The sequence below is a fragment of the Lutra lutra genome, chromosome 12 (assembly GCF_902655055.1).
Source record: "Lutra lutra chromosome 12, mLutLut1.2, whole genome shotgun sequence".
Classification (NCBI taxonomy): Eukaryota; Metazoa; Chordata; class Mammalia; order Carnivora; family Mustelidae; genus Lutra; species Lutra lutra.
Genome location: NC_062289.1, coordinates 61,989,795 through 62,007,785, shown reverse-complemented (window position 1 = coordinate 62,007,785; position 17,991 = coordinate 61,989,795). Strand labels below are relative to the sequence as shown.

At 36.9% G+C, this 17,991-nt stretch overlaps 1 protein-coding gene across 1 annotated transcript in view; it reads left to right on the top strand.

The window, feature by feature from the left end:
- The window catches only part of CEP76 (centrosomal protein 76), a 45,616-nt gene extending 28,593 nt beyond the window's left edge, over window positions 1-17,023 (top strand). The window contains exon 13 of the mRNA XM_047697460.1: window positions 16,824-17,023. Within this exon, the coding sequence (XP_047553416.1) occupies window positions 16,824-16,840 (17 nt within the window). The 3' untranslated portion in view covers window positions 16,841-17,023. The remainder of the gene's footprint in view (window positions 1-16,823) is intronic.
- Window positions 17,024-17,991: the final 968 nt, after the last annotated feature.

Genomic DNA, 17,991 nt, shown 5'->3' with positions numbered 1-17,991 from the left:
TTCACATACATTCTTATGAAAGATTCTTTCTCTGAGTCTACTGAATTTAGACTTGTACTAATACTCCAAAACAGTTGTTCACTAGTGTTTTTGAAGGTAACTGGTTTTGTTTTGTTTTGTTTTGTTCTTGTAATTTTTCTGTAATTATTAGTGGCAGTCTCTTTTAACTGCCAATAGAGTTTTAACTGTCTTTATGCATTTTAATATGTCATGGCCTGAAATTATAGGATTTGGGGCTTGAAAGTCTTAGGTCTTCTGGTCCACGTAATTTATATAGTAATGAAAATCCAGAGACATGAATTCCCTGTCTAAAGATACATATCTCTAATAGCAGACCTGTTCTAGAATCAAATTCTGACTTTGAGTTTACTTCTTTTTGCTGTGTCTGCACAATGTGAGTTTTTCTCTCTGTGGGCATGGCATTATTAGGTATGACCAAGTAACAATCCAATATAGTATGGAAATTTTTCATTTTACTTGTTCTACCTAAGACATAGGGATATGGAAGGCACCTTTTAAGGTACTCATCACATAACCTGTCAAAAATTACAGTAATATTTGGGACATCAAGTCCCTGACATGAGGCCAGAATTACATTCTAGGGAGGATGGCCTAGAGAAGCCGAGGCCCTTGAGGGGCAATGAGCTGCTTGAGATTCATTGTGGTGTAGAATTCAACTATTTGTATACTCAAAAGAGATTCAGTAAACTGAGGTAGAGGGATAGTGCCTATTAACATGCATCTAGAAAATATTTCAGTCATATTGTCTGTATTTTGAGAGAATTAATTCTGAAATCCATTTACAAGTTGATTATACCTGGCTGGTTGTTACTGAATTTTTACAAAATCGTTTCTTTGTACACAATGTACAGTAAGGGAATAGGAGGAATGGTAGTATAAAACTGGAAGAGGATTGTCAGAAGTTAGAAAATCTGTTTGATTTGAACACAAACATTTTATCACCAATTGAGCTTTATTGACATAATTTGCCTACCGTTCAATTAATGATTTCTTTTCTTCCAAGTTTTAATTTAGATTCAAGTTAGTTAACATAATGTAGTACTGGTTTTAGTAATAGAATTTAGTGATTCATCACATATATAATAATTAACTGTTTTAAAGTGTACAGTTAAGTGGTTCATATTATATTTAGAGATATATACAACCATTTTCAATCAGTATTAGAACATTTCATCACCTCAAAAAGAAGCCCTTTACCCTTTAGCTATTACTTTCCCATCTCCCTATTCTCTACCCTCCTTTCTCCCTAGCCCTAAGCAACCACTAATCTACTTTCTATATAGATTTCCCTATTCTGGATTTTCATATGAATGGAATCACATATGATCTTCCGTGACAGGCTTCTTTCACTTAGCATAATGTCTTAGATTTATCCATGTTCTTGCATGTATCATGTCATTCCTTTTTATGGGTAAATAATACTCCATTACATGGATATGTTATTTATTTACCCTTTTGACAATCAATAGACATTTTGGTTGTGTTCACTTTTTTACTATTATAGATAATGCTGCTATATTATTTGTGTGGTTTTATGTGGGCATATGTCTTCATTTCTCTTGGATGTTTATCTAGAAGAGGAATTGCTAGGTCATATGATAACCAACATTTTAGTGAAATGCCAAATAGATTTCCAAAGCAGGTGCACCACTTTCTAATCCTACTAGCAGTGGATGAATTTTCTGATTTCTCCACGATCTTGCCAACACCTTGTTATTGTCTGACTTTCTTCTGATTCTAGTCATCCTGTTGGGTATGAAGTGGTATCTCTTTGTGGTTTTTATTTGCCTTTCCCTAATGGCTCATGACATTGAGCGTTCTTTCATGTGCTTATTGGCCATTTGTATATCTTCCTTGAAGAAATGTCTATTTGGGGGGCGCCTGGGTGGCTCAGTGGGTTAATGCTGCTGCCTTCGGCTCAGGTCATGATCCCAGGGTTCTGGGATCGAGCCCTGCATCGGGCTCTCTGCTCAACAGGGAGCCTGCTTCCTCCTCTCTCTCTGCCTGCCTCTCTGCCTACTTGTGATCTCTGTCTGTCAAATAAATAAATAAAATATTTAAAAAAAAAAAAAAGAAGAAATGTCTATTTGGATCTATCACCGTTTTTAAATTGGGTTGTCTTTTTATTATGAATTGTAAGAGTCCTTTATATATTTTAAATACAAGTCCATCAGACATGATTTGTAGATATTTTTTCCCATTCTGTGGGTTGTTTTCATTTTCATGATTGTATCCCTGAAGTACTAAAGTTGTTTTTTTTTTTGAAATACTAAAGTTTTTAGTTTTGACAAAGGCCAATATATCTGTTTTGTTGTTGCTGTTGGTTTTGTTGTCATGTTTAAGAATCCCTTGCCAAATCTAAGGTCATGAAGATTTATCACTATGTTTTCTTCTAAGAGTATTATAGTGTTAGCTCTTAGGCCTTTGATCCTTTTTCAGTGAAGTTTTGTATATGTTGTCAGTAAGGGGCCAACTTATTCAGGTGTTTAATCACCCTTTGTTGAAAAGACTATTCTATCCCCATTGAATGATCTTGACAGCCTTGTCAGTTGTTTGTAAATGTAGGAACAGAGTCATGACTCTGTATTCCTATTGTGCCAGTCTGGTTTTTTGTTCCCGTAGCACACATTTTCATTATCTATCATTGCTTTTCTGTACATTTTGAAATTGGGAAGTGTGACAGTCCTACGTCTGTGTTCTTTTTCAAAATTGTTTTGGCTATTCTGGGTCTTTTGCAATTCCATATGAATTTTAGAATCAGCCTGCTGATTTCTATAAAACACCAGGATTCTAAGGATTGTCTTGAAATTGTGGAGTATTGTCCTCTTAGCATTGTTAAGATGCAGATATTACATCATTTGCTTCATGGATATGGTTATTTTTCCATTTATTTTAAATCTTTATTTTTTCCTCAACATTTTGTAGTTTTCGGAGTGTAAGTTTTGTACTTCTATTAATTTATTCCTATTTTAGCTTTTTGATGCTATTATAAATGGAGTTGTTTTACTTAGTTTCATTTTTGGATTGTTTATTGCATGTGTATAGACATATAATTGATTTTTGTATGTTGATCTTATATCATACAACCTTGCTGACCTCATTTAATTGTTCTAATAGTTTTTTTAGTGGATTCCTTAGGATTTTCTTAAGGCACAATCATGACACTTGCAAATAGAAGTACTTTTACTTCTTCATTTCCTATCTAGATATCTCTCATTCATTCATTCAGTCATCATTCATTCATTTATCTGCCTAATTGCCCTGGCTAATACCTCCAGGACAATGTTAAAGGGAAGTGGTAAGAGCAAATATCCTTGTCTTGTTCATGCTGTTGGAGAGAAATCATTCTTTCACCATTAAGTCTGATGTTAACTAGTTTTCTCATAGATGCCCTTTATCAGGTTGAGGAAGTTCCTGTCTAGCTACTAGCTGTTTTTATTTTATCACGAAAGGGTGCTGGATTTTTGTCAAATGCTCTTTTTGCATCTATTGAGATAATCATGATTTTTTGATATAATGTATTATATAAATAGATTTTCAAGTGTTAAACCAATCTTGAATTTCTGGGATTAATTGTATTTGGTCATGGTGTGTAATTTTTTTTATAGGCTGCTGTATTCAGTTTGCTAGTATTTTGTTGAGGATTTTTCTATCTGTATTCATAAGAGATACTGGTTTGTAGTTTACTTTTCTTGTGAGGTCTTTGATTTGGTATCAGGGTAATGCTGGTCTCAAAATGAATTGGAAAGTGTTCCTTGCTGCTGTTTTTTTGGGAGTTGGTGAAAAGTTTATTCTTTTTTTTTTTCTTCTTTTTTCTGAGAGAGGGAAGAAGGGAGAGAGAGTGAGTTCACATGAGTGGGGGGGGGGCAGGGAGTGAGGGAGATAAAGAATCTTAAGCATGTTCCACACTCAGTATGGAGTCCAGTGCGGGGCTTGATTTCACAACCCTGAGATCAATACCTGAGCCAAAATCAAGAGTTGGATACTTAACCAATGGAGCCACGCATTTGCCCCAAGTTGATTCAGTTTTCACTTTGGTAGAATTCAGAGACCATCTTCTGTGCCTGGGCTTTACTTTATGGGTAGTTTTTTAATTACTAGTTCGGTTTTTCACTTAGTATAGGTCTATCCAGATTGTCTATTTCTTCTAGAGGCGGTTTTGATATTTTGTGTCTTTCTAGGAATTTATCCATTTCATCCAAGTTATCTAATTTTGCTGTACAGTTGTTCATAGTATTTCTTCATAAAGTCAGTAGAAATAACTCCTCTTTCATTTCTGATTCTAGTAATGGGAGACTTCTCTCTCTCTCTCTCTTTTTTCCCCCCAATTTGTTGATCTTTCCAAAGAACTAGGGTTTGGTTTCATTGATTTTTCTTTGTTGTTTTTCTATTCCTTTTTCATTCATTTCTACCCTGTTCTTTATTATTTCTGTCCTTCTTGCTTTAGGTTTAGCTGTACTTCTTTTTCCACTATCTTAAGGTGGAAGGTTAACCTACTGATTTTGGATCTTTCTTCTTCCTTAATATAGTCACTTACTGCTATAAATTTTCCTCTAAGCACTCCTTTGGATGCATCCTATAGATTTTGGTATGTTTTTCTTCATTTTCATCCATCTCCTAGTATTTTCTGATGTCCCTTTTGATTTCTTCTTTGACCCATTAGCTATTTAAGAGTGTGTTAGTGTGTTAATTTCCAGGTGTTTGTGAATTACCCAATTTTTTCCCCTGCTATTGATTTATTTATTGATGTTTGTATTAGGAATTAACATTGTTTGTCCTGGAGAATGTTCACATGTGCACTTCAGAGAAAAGTATATTCTGTTTTTGGATGGGATATTCTGTAGTTGTATGCTGGGTCTAATGGTTTATAGTGTTCAAATATTTTATCAATCCATTAATGGTTCTATTCTAATTGTTCAATTGTTGATGAAAGTAGAGTAGTAAAGTCCTCATAAAAAGTTAAAAAAAAAAAGTAAAGTTGAATTATTTCTCCCTTCCTATCATTTTTTTTTCATGTATTTCGGTGCTCTGTTTTATGTTTGTGATTTGTAATTGTAATTGTTATATGTATATATCCTTTTATCATAAAAAGTCCTCTTTATGTCTAATAATATTTTTGTTGTAAAGTTTGCTTTTTCTGATGTTAGTATAGTTTTCTTGTGGTTGCCATCTGCATGATTATATCTGCTTCCATCCTTTAACTTTTAATCATTTCTTATCTTTCAATACAAAGAATGTCTCTTTCCCCCTCAGTTTGACAGTCTCTGCCTTTTGTCTGTGTTGTTATATCCATTCACATTTTATTTATATACCTGGGTTTATGTTTACCATTTAACTTTTTGTTTTGTGTTCATACTCTTTTCTCTATTTCCCCTTTACCACTTTCATTTGCATTAAGTAAATATTTTCTAATGTATCATTTAAATGTCTTTAATAATTTTGTCACTATATTTTTAAGTTTATTTATTTTTTGATGGTTGCTCTCGGGTTTCTCATATACATCTTAACAAGAATCAGGGTGCTTGGGTGGCTCAGTTGGTTAAGCCACTGCCTTTGGCTTAGGTCATGATCCCAGAGTCCTGGGATTGAATCCCACATTGGGCTCCCAGCTCTGCAGGGTGTCCGCTTTTCCCTCTGACCTTCTCCCCCATCATGCTCTCTCTCACTCACTCTCTCTCAAATAAATAAATAAAGTCTTTAAAAAAAAAAAAACTTACAAGAATCAGCTTGAGATTTATACTAGCTTGATTCCAGTGATATGGAATTTTAATTTTTTAAGCTAAAGTTATAATGTTTCAAACGAAATGATTACTTTTTGTCTGACAATACATCACTAAAACTAATGTTTTTAGAATAGTTCAAAGATGTTAAAAATTGGAATCTTCAGTTTTTAACATACCTGATTGTAAAAGTCAGTTAATAACTTGTATTACAAGTACAGGTTGTTTTAAATATCATAGAAAAAGTTAATTCCAAAGTTACCTCTTGGGGCGCCTGGATGGCTCAGTGGGTTAAGCCTCTGTCTTCTGCTCAGGTCATGATCTCAGGGTCCTGGGATCGAGCCCTGCATGGAGCCCCGCACTGGGGGCTCAGCAGGGAGCCTGCTTCCTCCTCTCTCTCTGCCTGCCTCTCTGGCCTACTTGTTATCTCTCTCTCTGTCAAATAAATAAATAAAATCTTTAAAAAAAAAAAAGTTACCTCCTTGTAAAATGCCATGGCAATATTAGGTTCTTTTTCAAAGACATTTTCAAAATAAGCTTAAGTCTTTTTGAAATATGTCTTTACGTGGTATGTTTTTCTTCTAAAATACATGTAATAGAGATTCTAATCATTTGGTACTCAATCACTGAAAAATGCTACTTTTTGTGTTGTGAACTGCATAGGTAAAAGTTAATGGCAGGATATTGTTGTAATTCTACCTGACTTGCTAACTAAGACTGCATGCAGCAGGCTGCTATCTTAGTTATTTCAGGTGCTTTGAAAGAATTTTAAATATTAATGCATTAACTTACTTCACAATAAGACAAATTTAAGGTGTTAACACTATGCTATTGGGTTTTTAAAAAACTATGTCATATTCACTCTCTTGCATAATGGCAAGTTTTCCTGAGTGGGAGAGAAGTGGAGGTCTAAACCTAACTGGATGAGAATTTCAAATATCTCTAGATATGCTTGTAGGAATGTTATATAAATGAATTTCTTCTATTTTATGTGTTTGACCAAGTAAACATCATAAACAGTTGGCCTAACTTATCTTTTTTAAAAAATGTTTTATTTATTTACTTGACAGAGGTCACAAGTAGGCAGAGGCAGGCAGAGACAGAGGGAGGGGGAAGCAAGTTCCCCGCTGAGTGGAGGGCTCAATCCCATGACCCTGGGATCATGACCTGAGCCGAAGGCAGAGGCTTTAACCCACTGAGCCACCCAGGTGCCCCTGGCCTAACTTATCTTGATGTTGCTTTAGTCCTCTGCTTTAGCTGAGGAAAGTTGGCCCAATATTTAAAATCCTACGAAATCAATAAAATTTAAAAATTGCTTCTGCTACAGAGAAAAATAATGAATGCTATATAATTCAGTTAAAACTGAAAATGTCAATGACATTAGGACAATATTGCAGTTGAGGGATGATAATTACCAAATTTGCAAGGGAATAATTTTTTTAGAAGACTTTTTATTAGGGGTGCCTGGGTGGCTCAGTTGGTTGAGCGTCTCCCTTTGGCTAGGGTCATGATCTCAAGGTCCTGGAATCGAGCCCCATGTCAGGCTCTCTGCTCAGCTCTCCCTCTCCCTCTCTGCCTGCCATTCCCCAACCCCTACTTTCTCTGTCTGTCAAATAAATAAAATCTTTTTTTTAAATTTTTTTTAAATTTTTTTTTTCAGCATAACAGTATTCATTATTTTTGCACCACACCCAGTGCTCCATGCAATCCGTGCCCTCTACAATACCCACCACCTCGTGCCCCCAACTTCCCACCCCCCACCCCTTCAAAATTCTCAGATCGTTTTTCAGAGTCCATAGTCTCTCATGGTTCACCTCCCCTTCCAATTTCCCTCAACTCCCTTCTCCTCTCCATCTCCCCTTGTCCTCCATGCTATTTGTTATGCTCCACAAATAAGTGAAACCATATGAAAATTGACTCTCTCTGCTTGACTTATTTCACTCAGCATAATCTCTTCCAGTCCTGTCCATGTTGCTACAAAAGTTGGGTATTCATCCTTTCTTTTTTCTTTTTCTTTTTTTTTTTTACAGCTTTATAAACATATATTTTTGTCCCCAGGGGTACAGGTCTGCGAATCGCCAGGTTTACACACTTCACAGCACTCACCATAGCACATACCCTCCCCAATATCCATAACCCCACCCCCCTCTCCCAACCCCCTCCCCCCATCAACCCTCAGTTTGTTTTGTGAGATTAAGAGTCACTTATGGTTTGTCTCCCTCCCAATCCCATCTTGTTTCATTTACTCTTCTCCAACCCCCTCAACCCCCCATGTTGCATCTCCTCTCCCTCATATCAGGGAGATCATATGATAGTTGTCTTTCTCCGATTGACTTATTTCACTAAGCATGATACCCTCTAGTTCCATCCACGTCGTCGCAAATGGCAAGATTTCATTTCTTTTGATGGCTGCATAGTATTCCATTGTGTATATATACCACATCTTCTTTATCCATTCGTCTGTAGATGGACATCTAGGTTCTTTCCATAGTTTGGCTATTGTAGACATTGCTGCTATAAACATTCGGGTGCACGTGCCCCTTCGGATCACTACGTTTGTATCTTTAGGGTAAATACCCAGCAGTGCAATTGCTGGGTCATAGGGTAGTTCTATTTTCAACATTTTGAGGAAGCTCCATGCTGTTTTCCAGAGTGGTTGCACCAGCTTGCATTCCCACCAACAGTGTAGGAGGGTTCCCCTTTCTCCGCATCCTCGCCAGCATCTGTCATTTCCTGACTTGTTAATTTTAGCCATTCTGACTGGTGTGAGGTGATATCTCATGGTGGTTTTGATTTGTATTTCCCTGATGCCGAGTGATATGGAGCACTTTTTCATGTGTCTGTTGGCCATCTGGATGTCTTCTTTGCAGAAATGTCTGTTCATGTCCTCTGCCCATTTCTTGATTGGATTATTTGTTCTTTGGGTGTTGAGTTTGCTAAGTTCTTTATAGATTTTGGACACTAGCCCTTTATCTGATATGTCATTTGCAAATATCTTCTCCCATTCTGTCAGTTGTCTTTTGGTTTTGTTCACTGTTTCCTTTGCTGTGCAAAAGCTTTTGATCTTGATAAAATCCCAAAAGTTCATTTTTGCCCTTGCTTCCCTTGCCTTTGGTGATGTTCCTAGGAAGATGTTGCTGTGGCTGACGTCGAAGAGGTTGCTGCCTGTGTTCTCCTCGAGGATTTTGATGGATTCCTTTCTCACATTGAGATCCTTCATCCATTTGGAGTCTATTTTTGTGTGTGGTGTAAGGAAATGATCCAATTTCATTTTTCTGCATGTGGCTGTCCAATTTTCCCAACACCATTTATTGAAGAGGCTGTCTTTTTTCCAGTGGACATTCTTTCCTGCTTTGTCAAAGATGAGTTGACCATAGAGTTGAGGGTCCATTTCTGGGCTCTCTATTCTGTTCCATTGATCTATGTGTCTGTTTTTGTGCCAGTACCATGCTGTCTTGATGATGACAGCTTTGTAATAGAGCTTGAAGTCCGGAATTGTGATGCCACCAACTTTGGCTTTCTTTTTCAATATTCCTTTGGCTATTCGAGGTCTTTTCTGGTTCCATATAAATTTTAGGATTATTTGTTCCATTTCTTTGAAAAAAATGGATGGTACTTTGATAGGAATTGCATTAAATGTGTAGATTGCTTTAGGTAGCATAGACATTTTCACAATATTTATTCTTCCAATCCAGGAGCATGGAACATTTTTCCATTTCTTTGTGTCTTCCTCAATTTCTTTCATGAGTACTTTATAGTTTTCTGAGTATAGATTCTTAGTCTCTTTGGTTAGGTTTATTCCTAGGTATCTTATAGTTTTGGGTGCAATTGTAAATGGGATGGACTCCTTAATTTCTCTTTCTTCTGTCTTGTTGTTGGTGTAGAGAAATGCAACTGATTTCTGTGCATTGATTTTATATCCCGACACATTACTGAATTCCTGTACAAGTTCTAGCAGTTTTGGAGAGGAGTCTTTTGGGTTTTCCACATAGAGTATCATATCATCTGCGAAGAGTGATAGTTTGACTTCTTCTTTGCCGATTTGGATGCCTTTAATTTCCTTTTGTTGTCTGATTGCTGAGGCTAGGACTTCTAGTACTATGTTGAATAGCAGTGGTGATAACGGACATCCCTGCCGTGTTCCTGACCTTAGCGGAAAAGCTTTCAGTTTTTCTCCATTGAGAATGATATTTGCGGTGGGTTTTTCATAGATGGCTTTGATAATATTGAGGTATGTGCCGTCTATCCCTACACTTTGAAGAGTTTTGATCAGGAAGGGATGCTGTACTTTGTCAAATGCTTTTTCAGCATCTATGGAGAGTATCATATGGTTCTTGTTCTTTCTTTTATTAATGTGTTGTATCACATTGATTGATTTGCGGATGTTGAACCAACCTTGCAGCCCTGGAATAAATCCCACTTGGTCGTGGTGAATAATCCTTTTTAATGTACTGTTGAATCCTATTGGCTAGTATTTTGGCGAGAATTTTTGCATCTGTGTTCATCAAGGATATTGGTCTGTAGTTCTCTTTTTTGTTGGGATCCTTGTCTGGTTTTGGGATCAAGGTGATGCTGGCCTCATAAAATGAGTTTGGAAGTTTTCCTTCTATTTCTATTTTTTGGAACAGTTTCAGGAGAATAGGGATTAGTTCTTCTTTAAATGTTTGGTAGAATTCCCCCGGGAAGCCGTCTGGCCCTGGGCTTTTGTTTGTTTGGAGATTTTTGATGACTATTTCAATCTCCTTACTGGTTATGGGTCTGTTCAGGCTTTCTATTTCTTCCTCGTTCAGTTGTGGTAGTTTATATGTCTCTAGGAATGCATCCATTTCTTCCAGATTGTCAAATTTGTTGGCGTAGAGTTGCTCATAGTATGTTCTTATAATTGTCTGTATTTCTTTGGTGTTTGTTGTGATCTCTCCTCTTTCATTTATGATTTTATTTATTTGGGTCCTTTCTCTTTTCTTTTTGATAAGTCTGGCCAGGGGTTTATCAATCTTATTAATTCTTTCAAAGAACCAGCTCCTAGTTTCGTTGATTTGTTCTATTGTTTTTTTGGTTTCTATTTCATTGATTTCTGCTCTGATCTTTATGATTTCTCTTCTCCTGCTGGGTTTAGGGTTTCTTTCTTGTTCTTTCTCCAGCTCCTTTAGGTGTAGGGTTAGGTTGTGTACCTGAGACCTTTCTTGTTTCTTGAGAAAGGCTTGTACCGCTATATATTTTCCTCTCAGGACTGCCTTTGTTGTGTCCCACAAATTCTGAACCGTTGTGTTTTCATTATCATTTGTTTCCATAAATTTTTTCAATTCTTCTTTAATTTCCTGGTTGACCCATTCATTCTTTAGAAGGATGCTGTTTAGTCTCCATGTATTTGGGTTCTTTCCAAATTTCCTCTTGTTATTGAGTTCTAGCTTTAGAGCATTGTGGTCTGAAAATATGCAGGGAATGATCCCAATCTTTTGATACCAGTTGAGACTTGATTTAGGACCAAGAATGTGATCTATTCTGGAGAATGTTCCATGTGCACTAGAGAAGAATGTGTATTCTGTTGCTTTGGGATGAAATGTTCTGAATATATCTGTGATGTCCATCTGGTCCAGTGTGTCATTTAAGGCCTTTATTTCCTTGTTGATCTTTTGCTTGGATGATCTGTCCATTTCAGTGAGGGGAGTGTTAAAGTCCCCTACTATTATTGTATGATTGTCGATGTGTTTCTTTGATTTTGTTATTAATTGGTTTATATAGTTGGCTGCTCCCACGTTAGGGGCATAGATATTTAAAATTGTTAGATCTTCTTGTTGGACAGTTCCTTTGAGTATGATATAGTGTCCTTCCTCATCTCTTATTATAGTCTTTGGCTTAAAATCTAATTGATCTGATATAAGGATTGCCATTCCTGCTTTCTTCTGATGTCCATTAGCATGGTAAATTCTTTTCCACCCCCTCACTTTAAACCTGGAGGTGTCTTCGGGTTTAAGATGAGTTTCTTGTAGGCAACATATAGATGGGTTTTGTTTTTTTATCCATTCTGATACCCTGTGTCTTTTGATTGGGGCATTTAGCCCATTAACATTCAGGGTAAGTATTGGGAGATATGAATTTAGTGCCATTGTATTGCCTGTAAGGTGACTGTTATTGTATATTGTCTCTGTTTCTTTCTGGTCTACTACTTTGAGGGTCTCTCTTTGCTTAGAGGACCCCTTTCAATATTTCCTGTAGAGCTGGTTTGGTATTTGCAAATTCTTTCAGTTTTTGTTTGTCCTGGAAGCTTTTAATCTCTCCTTCTATTTTCAATGATAGCCTAGCTGGATATAGTATTCTTGGCTGCATGTTTTTCTCATTTAGTTCTCTGAATATATCATGCCAGCTCTTTCTGGCCTGCCAGGTCTCTGTGGATAAGTCTGCTGCCAATCTAATATTTTTACCATTGTATGTTACAGACTTCTTTTCCCGGGCTGCTCTCAGGATCTTTTCTTTGTCACTAAGACTTGTAAATTTTACTATTAGGTGACGGGGTGTGGACCTATTCTTATTGATTTTGAGGGGGGTTCTCTGAACCTCCTGGATTGTGATGCTTGTTCCCTTTGCCATATTGGGGAAATTCTCTCCAATAATTCTCTCCAATATACCTTCTGCTCCCCTCTCTGTTTCCTCTTCTTCTGGAATCCCAATTATTCTAATGTTGTTTCATCTTATGGTGTCACTTATCTCTCGAATTCTCCCCTCGTGGTCCAGTAGCTGTTTGTCCCTCTTCTGCTCAGCTTCTTTATTTTCTGTCATTTGGTCTTTTATATCGCTAATTCTTTCTTCTGCCTCATTTATCCTAGCAGTGAGAGCCTCCATTTTTTATTGCATCTCATTAATAGCTTTTTTGATTTCAACTTGGTTAGATTTTAGTTCTTTTATTTCTCCAGAAAGGGCTTTTATATCTCCCGAGAGGGTTGCTTTAATATCTTCCATGCCTTTTTCAAGCCCGGCTAGAACCTTGAGAATCGTCATTCTAAACTCTATATCTGACATATTACCAATATCTGTATTGATTAGGTCCCTAGCCTTTGGTACTGCCTCTTGTTCTTTTTTTTTGTTGTGAATTTTTCCGCCTTGTCATTTTGTCCAGAGAAGAGTTTATGAAGGAGCAAGTAAAATACTAAAAGGGTGGCAACAACCCCAGGAAAATATGCTTTAGCCAAATCAGAAGAGATCCCAAATCGTGAGGGGGGAGAAAGGGGATAAAAAGGGGTTCAAAAAGAAAAAAAAAAACAAAACTATTTTTTTTTAAATATTTTATTTATTTATTTGACAGACAGAGATCACAAGTAGGCAGAGAGGCAGGTAGAGAGAGAGAGAGAGGGGAAAGTAGGCTCCCTGTTGAGCAGAGAGCCAGATGTGGGGCTCGATCCCAGGACCCTGGGATCATGACCTGAGCCGAATGCAGAGGCTTTAACCCACTGAGCCACCCAGGTGCCCCCCCAAAAAAGAAACTATTAAAAAAAAGAAAGCCGATAAAGAAAAAATATAAAAAGAGGAAAAATATATATATATTAGATAAACTATTTAAAAAACGTTAAAAAAGAAAACGGTAAAAGTTAAAAAAATTTAGCAGAAGAAGAGAAAAAGAAAAAAAAATTGAAAAAGAAAAAAAAATTAACTGCAAGGCTAAAAAATCATGGGGAGAAAGCCATGAGTTCCGTGCTTTGCTTTCTTCTCTTCTGGAATTCCGCTGCTCTCCTTGGTATTGAAACTACACTCCTCGGTAGGTGAACTTGGTCCTGGCTGGGTTTCCCGTTGATCTTCTGGGGGAGGGGCCTGTTGTAGTGATTCTCAAGCGTCTTTGCCCCAGGCGGAGTTGCACCGCCCTTACCCGGGGCCGCACTGAGTTATCCGCTCGGGTTTGCTTTCGGGAGCTTTTGTTCCCTGAGCGCTTTCCGTAAAGTCCGGAGGATGGGAATGAAGATGGCGGCCTCCCGGTCTCCGGCTCGGAGGAGCCGAGAGCCCGGGGCCCCACTCCTCAGTGCGCCCCCAGAGAACAGCGCCCAATGACTCCCGTCACCCTGGCCTCCGGCCGCGCTCTGAGCCGACGGAGCCTGGGACCGGTTCAAGGCAACCCCGAGCTGAGAGTCACTCCTCGGTTCTGTCTCTGTAGCCGGCTTCCCCGTTCTAATACCGGTAAGCTCTGCGACACTCAGACACCCCCGATCCTTCTGCGACCTTGCGGGACCTGAGGCCGCGCTGACCCCGCCTGGGCTTCACCCCAGTTAAGCCTCTGGAGCGATGTCCCTCAGTGGAACAGACTTTTAAAAGTCCTGATTTTGCTCTGTTGCTCCGTTGCTCCGCCGCTCGCCGGGAGCCGGCCCCTCCCCCCCCCCCCCCGGTCTATCTTCCCGTCGCTTTGGATTCACTTCTCCGCCAGTCCTACCTTTCAGATAGTGGTTGATTTTCTGTTTCTAGAATTGCTGTTCTTCTTCTCTTCAATCTCCCAGTTGGATTTGTAGGTGTTTGCAATATTTAGATAAGCTATTTAGCTGATCTCCCGCTACCCGAAGCAGTCTCAGCCTGCTACTTCTCCGCCATCTTGACTCCTCCCCCGAATAAAATCTTTTAAAGACAGAGAAATTTTTTTTTAATTTAAAAAAATTTAAATTTAAAAAATTTATTAATTTAAAATTTAAAATTTAAATTTAAAAAAATTTTAAAAAATCTTTAAAAGATTTTATTTATTTATTTGAGATAGATAGAAAGAGTGAGAGAAGAGCACAGGGAGAACAGCAGAGGGAGAAGGGAGAAACAAGCTCCCCACCGAGCAGAGAGCCTGATTCAGGACTGGGATCCCCTGGGATTACAACCTAAGCTAAAGGCAGACGCTTAACCAACTGAGCCACCCAGTTGCCCAGTGAATAATTTTTACCCTTAAAAGAACTGCTTAGGAGGTGTGTTTAAAATGTCATAGCTTTAGGTTGAGATCTAGGAGTTACATCTTTGTGAATTTTAATGTCAGTGATTTTTTTCTAACATCTTTTAGCAATGATTATGAGGTAGAAAATAGGAGCAAGGATTATGCTTGCTGTTCCCAAGAGAAATGAACATGCATAGCAAATAAGAGAAAGAAAAATACTGTACTCCATTGATGACTATCGAGAAAATATCAAAAGGACACAGGAATTCAGGTTAAAAAAATATTTCAAGGGAAAAACCTGAGGGCAAAGCACTACTAAAATATAAGTACAGCCCAACCTATATACCCTTCCACAAAAAGTACCAAAGCAAGGTTTTATTTCATTGCTTATTTAATTGAATTAAAGTAAGCCATATTTTGTGTTAGTTACGTATTGACCTTGGAAGAGAAACGAGCCTTTTACAGAATCACAGTAGAATAGTAGAGGCAGAGAAGCTCCAAACTTCTACTGGCACATTAGGTTAAAAAAAAAAAATCTTTTGAACAATAAGAAAAGGGCCATCTTTTCTGTATAAAGCAAAGCAAAAATTAATTATGGAGGTTTGAAAAATATTTTAGATTTGTCTCATCAACAAAGTATTACTTCAGTCTGAAAATGCATTCTTTAACTTATACAACCTAAAATTCTGGTTTCTTAAAAGTCTTATTGAGAATTCTACATTTTCAAGCAACTATTGTCAAACATCAAATAAAGATATTTTCATGCCTTGTATTGTTTTCTATTTTCCATTAGAATTAAGAAATAAGCTACTGCTTATCCTAACTTGAAATTTGATAAGAAGTAGGTAATATGGCTAAAAAACAGGATCTGGAAAGCTTATGTTAAAGGAAGTATATTTGAAATACTTTTGGCAAATGTCAGTAATTTGGGGTAAGTTATTTAACCTCTGCAGACTCAAAATTTTTATTAAGTGTAAAATAGTGGATGGCCTCAAATTTAGATCTAGGTCTTTTCCAAATCGAATCTTTTTTTTTTTTTTTTTACTAATTGAGGCTAACAATTCCACTTATATTCAGAATCAGAAGACCATCTCTTCTTGTTGGTTTAAAAATAATTATTTCAAAGGAGAATCACATTAATAAAGTGAAACATGACTATTGTTTGACCTAGTATTTTCCAGAATCCTTCATGAACATACTGATATGCTACTGTTAGATATTTTACCTTGTTCCTCTACTTTTCCTCAGTTTTTATCAGTGGGTATGTAACTTGATCTCATCAAGGTAGGATAGGTAAATTTTAAATATGAATGAATGAATATGTTGTGGAAAACACTGGTTTGGGGTACCACTTAGAAAAAGGCATTCATGAGTATCTTCTAAATGTTTCTCAATATCTCTGCCATTGGATACAAAACTTAATTCTTTTACAAGTTTACAGATCAAAGGAATCCAATTTTGTTGTGTTCTTATCTGGTCTATGTACTTCTGATTCTATGTATGAGGTCATATGCTAATTTCCATGACTAATTTTAAAGATTTTGGGCTAATATTAAGTTTGATTATGAAAATTACACGAGATGAGTTTCAAACTGCATTTAGGGTTGTTGATGGAATTAGCCTCCTTAGGGGAGTGATAATTTGGAATTCTTTGATGGGGATGGAGTTATTATAGATCACTTTGAAGATAATTACTATGGGGAGATCACCGCTACGGTGAAACTCAATGCCAGTGAACTCACAAAGACCAATGGAGGGAGATGGGGCATTGCATCATTCATTCAAGGTATTTAAAATACCAAAAGTTTGGTTGGTTGTGGTGGTATGTACAAATTTAAAGCATCTGCTTTTTATTTACTGCTCTTGCTTGCTGGAGTGAGGAATGAAGTGTGAGGACTTTTTTCTTGCTCTGTGCAAATGTGGAGAGATGTAAGTAGCAGAAAGAGCTGAGCTGTTCAGGAGTCCTGGATTTCAGTCCTACATCGTTCATTTACTAGTTCTATATTTTGTCATTTGTAAGATAGGAATAGTAATATCTGACCTTGAGTTGTATAACTGAAGAAAGCACTTTGAAAATGTAAAATTATCACTTTAAATTACAAAGAATTATAATTGTGGGCAATGAAAATTTAGGTTATGCCGCTGAAAAAAATATGCTGTTCTATTTTTTCCTTTTTGGTGCACTTTTCTAGGTGAATGTGCCTCTTAGGAGAAATTGTCTGGGAGTGACTGGATTAAGCTTGGGCTGCACAGGCAGATTGTGCTCCCTAAAGACTCAGAGCAGCTCAGCCAGCACGTCCAGAGTATGAAGCATGAAGTACATTTATTCTGCAAAAATGATAAGTAAATATAAGATAAAAAATTTCAAGGATTCCATTTTTAATAAATGCAGCAACAAAATCAATGAAAATTAAAATCATATTCAGAGTAACATGTGCCACTATTTTTCACAGATCTTATAGCACTTTGAAAAAGATATTTACATGTTGATTTGACTTGTTCCTTTTAAATATATAGAGCAATTTTTTAAAAGTGGTGAAGCCAAGAATAAAAAAAAAATAAAATCAGTGACAGAAATTGGGACAAAATATACTGTCCCAAGGTATTAGAAAATTTGAACTTGAACTGAAAATGAGAAAGTGGGAAGGTTATTCCAAGTTATTCCACAGTCCTGATTGAGTCCTGGGTATACATGGACCTCTGATAGTCTTGTCAAGAGTCAGTTTCTCAGAGTCATGATGATGGACATGGGGCATTATCAAAATTTCAAAGAGTTCTGAAAAATCATATAAAAATTATACTATCTTTGTACAAAAATGAATCAGGTATTCAGGTTATATAATAAATAGATTTATAATAAAATATAGCTAGGATTTTTAAGATTTATCTTTTACATTTTCTGCATATATTAACATTCTGCTTGTCATCTTGCCTCAACTTAATTCCATATAAGCTCTCAAAGGCAAGAAATTTACTTTAAATAATCAGTCATGAGTTTGTATCTGGGGGGAAAAAAGCCCTATTTTATATAACCTTCCTGTGATTCAATGCCATATTGTTTTTCTTCCCAAAATGTATGTTTAAAAATTATCACTTAAGAAAGGAAAGAATCTTGGCACCTAGGTGGCTCAGTTGGTTAGGTGACTGCCTTCAGCTCAGGTCAAGATCCTGGAGTCCCAGTATCAAATCCCGCTCCTGCTCAGTAGGGCGTCTGCTTCTCCCTCTGACCCTCCCCCCTCTCATGCTCTCTCTCTCAAATAAATAAATAAAATCTTTTTTAAAAAGAAAGGAAAAACTCTTTCTGTTGTGAATTTGTTTTAAAGAATACATCTTTTAACAATAACATTTCAGGTAAAATTT